This window comes from Gadus macrocephalus, chromosome 22, assembly GCF_031168955.1.
Source record: "Gadus macrocephalus chromosome 22, ASM3116895v1".
Classification (NCBI taxonomy): domain Eukaryota; kingdom Metazoa; phylum Chordata; class Actinopteri; order Gadiformes; family Gadidae; genus Gadus; species Gadus macrocephalus.
Window position 1 is genome coordinate 763,422 of NC_082403.1, and position 4,447 is coordinate 767,868.

At 58.1% G+C, this 4,447-nt stretch overlaps 1 protein-coding gene across 1 annotated transcript; it reads right to left on the reverse strand.

The window, feature by feature from the left end:
* Positions 1-465: 465 nt before the first annotated feature.
* On the reverse strand, positions 466-4,437 carry LOC132451254 (salivary glue protein Sgs-3-like). Its single transcript, XM_060043626.1, is given in 6 exon segments — positions 466-749; positions 1,105-1,153; positions 1,156-1,216; positions 2,752-3,362; positions 3,859-3,981; positions 4,221-4,437. Coding segments are annotated over 6 exon segments (1,098 nt in total). The 5' UTR covers positions 4,324-4,437; the 3' UTR covers positions 466-598.
* Positions 4,438-4,447: the final 10 nt, after the last annotated feature.

Here is a 4,447-nt window from a genome sequence, read left to right on the forward strand (position 1 = left end):
GGGTAATGGGGGTAGGGTAATGGGGGTAATAGGGGTAGGGTAATGGGGGTAGGGTAATGGGGGTTGGGTAATGGGGGTAAGGTAATGGGGGTAGGGTAGGGTAATAGGGGTAATAGGGGTAGGGTAATGGGGGTAGGGTAGGGTAATAGGGGTAATAGGGGTAGGGTAATGGGGGTAGGGTAGGGTAATAGGGGTAGGGTAATGGGGGTAATAGGGGTAGGGTAATGGGGGTAATAGGGGTAGGGTAATGGGGGTAATAGGGGTAGGGTAATAGGGGTAGGGTAATGGGGGTAGGGTAGGGTAATAGGGGTAGGGTAATGGGGGTAGGGTAATAGGGGTAGGGTAATGGGGGTAATAGGGGTAGGGTAATGGGGGTAGGGTAGGGTAATGGGGGTAGGGTAATGGGGGTAGGGTAATGGGGGTAGGGTAATGGGGGTAGGGTAATGGGGTCAGGGTAGGGGCGATAGGGTATTAGGGGTAGGGTAATGGGGGTAGGGTAATGGGGGTAGGGTAATGGGGGTAGGGTAGGAGCATTAGGGTAGGGGCATTAGGGTAGTGGGAGCGGGTTAGTGTGATGTTGGGGCAATGGGGGGCCGGTTCACAGGACCTTCTGGCAGATGAAGGGCAGGTACATGCTGCAGGGAGCGTCGTACCAGCTCCTCACGGCCACGCGCTCCAGGTTCAACGTCTTCACTATGTAGCCACAGTCTTCATCGATGTGGTTGTTGGGCTCCCCTTCCTCCCAGAACCTAGAGAAGGAGGGGGCATGGAGGGAGGGGGGGAGGTTACAACAACAAGAATGACAAGAACGTGAACTCAAGCTCGTGCTGACTCGCCGTTCCTCTCCTCACGTTTTGAGGAAGGAGGAGGAAATCAGTCAGCAGAAAGCATCACGCAAATATTAAGAACAGGAAGGGGTTATATATAAGAGAGAGAGAGAGAGAGAGAGAGAGAGAGTTGAACATTGAGAGATGATCACGTCTCATTTTATATATCTTTAAAGTGGTGATATGGCAATACGTCCTGTATGATCGTCTACGTGGTAATCTGTCATTCGGTCGCTGTCCCTGAGTACGTCCCCAACGTGGCGCCCGGGCTCCTCACCCGCCCACCAGGGGGGTCCTGTCCACCCAGGTCCAGACGTCCTCCGTGTGCTGGTCACGCCGAACCAGAAGGCGTTCCAGTAGCCGCGGGGCAGCAGGTCCCACAGGAAGCCCTGCAGCGGGACACGGGCTTAGACGTAGCCTAGCACGCTACGTAGCATAGCACGATACACAGCCCTGCACCGGAACACGGGCTTAGCACGCTACGTAGCCTAGCACGCTACGTAGCATAGCACGCTACGCAGCCCTGCACCGGGACACACGCTTAGCACGCTACGTAGCCTAGCACGCTACGCAGCCCTGCACCGGGACACACGCTTAGCACACTACGTAGCGTAGCATGTTATAAAGCCCTTCACCAGGACACACTACGTATTCTAGCAAGCAACGTTGCCTAAAAGGCTACACAGCCTAGTCCGCTACATAGCTTAGCATGCTATGTAGTCTAGCATGCTAGATAGCTTAGCGTTCTACACACCCTAGCACGATACAAATCTTAGAAAGCGACTTAGTTAAGGACACATATCTAAGGACACTTCACAGCTTAATAAGTGACACAGCGTTGCACAATGCCACACCGGGCACATGACATAGCTAGGTATGCTACGTAGCTTTTAGCGTTTTGAACCGGACAGCTTAGGGTGTTATCCATTTGTATGGTAGCCGGTACGTGCAAGTCGTAACTTGTAAATCTCTCAGCTTTCTTGCGGCATTTGCGGAGGCACGTCCCCATTTGTTCGTAGTAGTTTTCCCTTTTGTCATTGGCTAGCCATTGTTATTGTTAGCTACATTAGCCTCTTTAGCAAACCAGCTCGAAAACAACACAACTTTACATTGTATGGCACGCACAGCACGAACGTGCAATGCATACATTGGTGTCCGGCATAGAGCAGCAATGTAATCAAGTGTGTAAGAGCGTCAAAGATGGACATTCAATGTCCAAAGTGACACAGAGAAATTAAGTCTCTCTACGGGCGCAGACATTTTTGTTGTCGGGTCGTACGGTCGGCCTCACTGAACTCTCCACTTTCAGAATAGCGAGCGGGACCGACCAAAAGGGGGCGTGCCTCAGTGAAATGCCGCAAGAAAGCTGGGAGATTTGCCTCACACGACTTGCACGTAGCGGTGTACCCTCCGGATGGGATCCAGCCGCGGCCCGCTGGCGGCCCCGCCCCTCACCTGCTGGTGGGCACTGAGGATGACGGCCAGCTGGCCCCCGTCCCGCTGAAACAGCCCCGCCCCTCACCTGCTGCTGGGCGCTGAGGATGACGGCCAGCTGGCCCCCGTCCCGCTGAAACAGCCCCGCCCCTCACCTGCTGCTGGGCGCTGAGGATGACGGCCAGCTGGCCCCCGTCCCGCTGACACAGCCCCGCCCCTCACCTGCTGCTGGGCGCTGAGGATGACGGCCAGCTGGCCCCCGTCCCGCTGACACAGCCCCGCCCCTCACCTGCTGCTGGGCGCTGAGGATGACGGCCAGCTGGCCCCCGTCCCGCTGACACAGCCCCGCCCCTCACCTGCTGCTGGGCGCTGAGGATGACGGCCAGCTGGCCCCCGTCCCGCTGAAACAGCCCCGCCCCTCACCTGCTGCTGGGCGCTGAGGATGACGGCCAGCTGGCCCCCGTCCCGCTGACACAGCCCCGCCCCTCACCTGCTGCTGGGCGCTGAGGATGACGGCCAGCTGGCCCCCGTCCCGCTGACACAGCCGCTGGCCGCCCCTCCAGTCCGCCGTCTGCCGCGACACCCTGTAGCAGCTCCCCTGGAAGGACCGCCAGCCCGCTGGACACGCCGCTGCCGCCGCCGTCGTCGTGGCAACAGGGGCCGCCGTCGTCTGCGTCGTCCTGACAACAGGGGCTGCCGTCGTCGGCGTCGTCCTGACAACAGGGGCTGCCGTCGTCGGCGTCGTCCTGACAACAGGGGCCGCTGTCGTCGTCGTCGTCCTGACAACAGGGGCTGCCGTCGTCGGCGTCGTCCTGACAACAGGGGCCGCTGTCGTCGTCGTCGTCCTGACAACAGGGGCCGCTGTCGTCGTCGTCGTCCTGACAACAGGGGCTGCCGTCGTCGGCGTCGTCCTGACAACAGGGGCCGCCGTCGTCGTCCTGACAACAGGGGCCGCTGTCGTCGTCGTAGTGGCAACGGGGGCCGCTGTCGTCGTCGTCGTGGCAACAGGGGCCGCTGTCGTCGTCGTCGTGGCAACAGGGGCCGCTGTCGTCGTCGTCGTGGCAACAGGGGCCGCCGTGGTGCAGGAGACAGCAGGAGGTGCTGAGCAGTAAGAGGCGGCAGCAGGAGTTGTCACACACACACAAACACACACACACACACACACAGAGACACACACACACACAAACACAGACACACACACACACACACACATACATACACAGATACACACAAACGGAGACACACACACACACAGAGAGACAAACACACAGAGAAACACATAGCGACACAGACACAGACACACACAGACACACACAGACACACACACAGAGACACACACACACACACAGAGAAACACACACAGAGACACACACGGACACACACACAAAGACACACACAGAAACACACGACACACAGAGTCACACAGACACACACAAAGAGAAACACAGAGACACAAAAGCAGTTGAGCGTACCTCTGATAGCGTAAGTGGCTAGCTTAGCGCGCAGAGGAGAGACAAGAGGAGGAAGGGAGGAGAGGAGAGGAGAGGAGAGACCAGAGGAGGAGAGGAGAGGAGAGGAGAGGAGGGTCCATACTCACAGCGTGTGGCCACCGCGATGAGGCAGACCAGCAGCACCAAACACAACACAGACAGAAACACGGTGGCCCGCTGGTACTGACCAGCGAGGGGCCAGAGCCACGGGGCCCGGCGGACGGTGGCCCCTGGAGAGAGAGAGAGAGAGAGAGAGAGAGAGAGAGAGAGAGAGAGAGAGAGAGAGAGAGAGAGAGAGAGAGAGAGAGAGAGAGAGAGAGAGAGAGAGAGAGAGAGAGAGAGAGAGAGATCGATTGCATTGTTTTTTCCCAACATACATTCGTTTTGTTGTCCGGTTGCCTCTGACCTCGGGTCAGAACTTCTCGGTCTCTTCTAATGTTCGGAACTACCACGCACGCACACAGCTTACCGCGTCGCTGCACGTCGTGGATAAACTGGGACGCCGGCAGGTCCTCGTCTACCAGCTGGGAGTACATCCCGTCGGCGGTGGACGGGTGCGTGTGCTTCTTCATGTCGATTCTCTGCTCTCTGAGGGCTCGCTCCACGACTCCCCGTAAGACGGCCCGCAGGGGGATGGACGGGGAGCACGAGATGACGAGTGCTCCCCGTGTTTATTAAGCGTAATCATACGCCCCC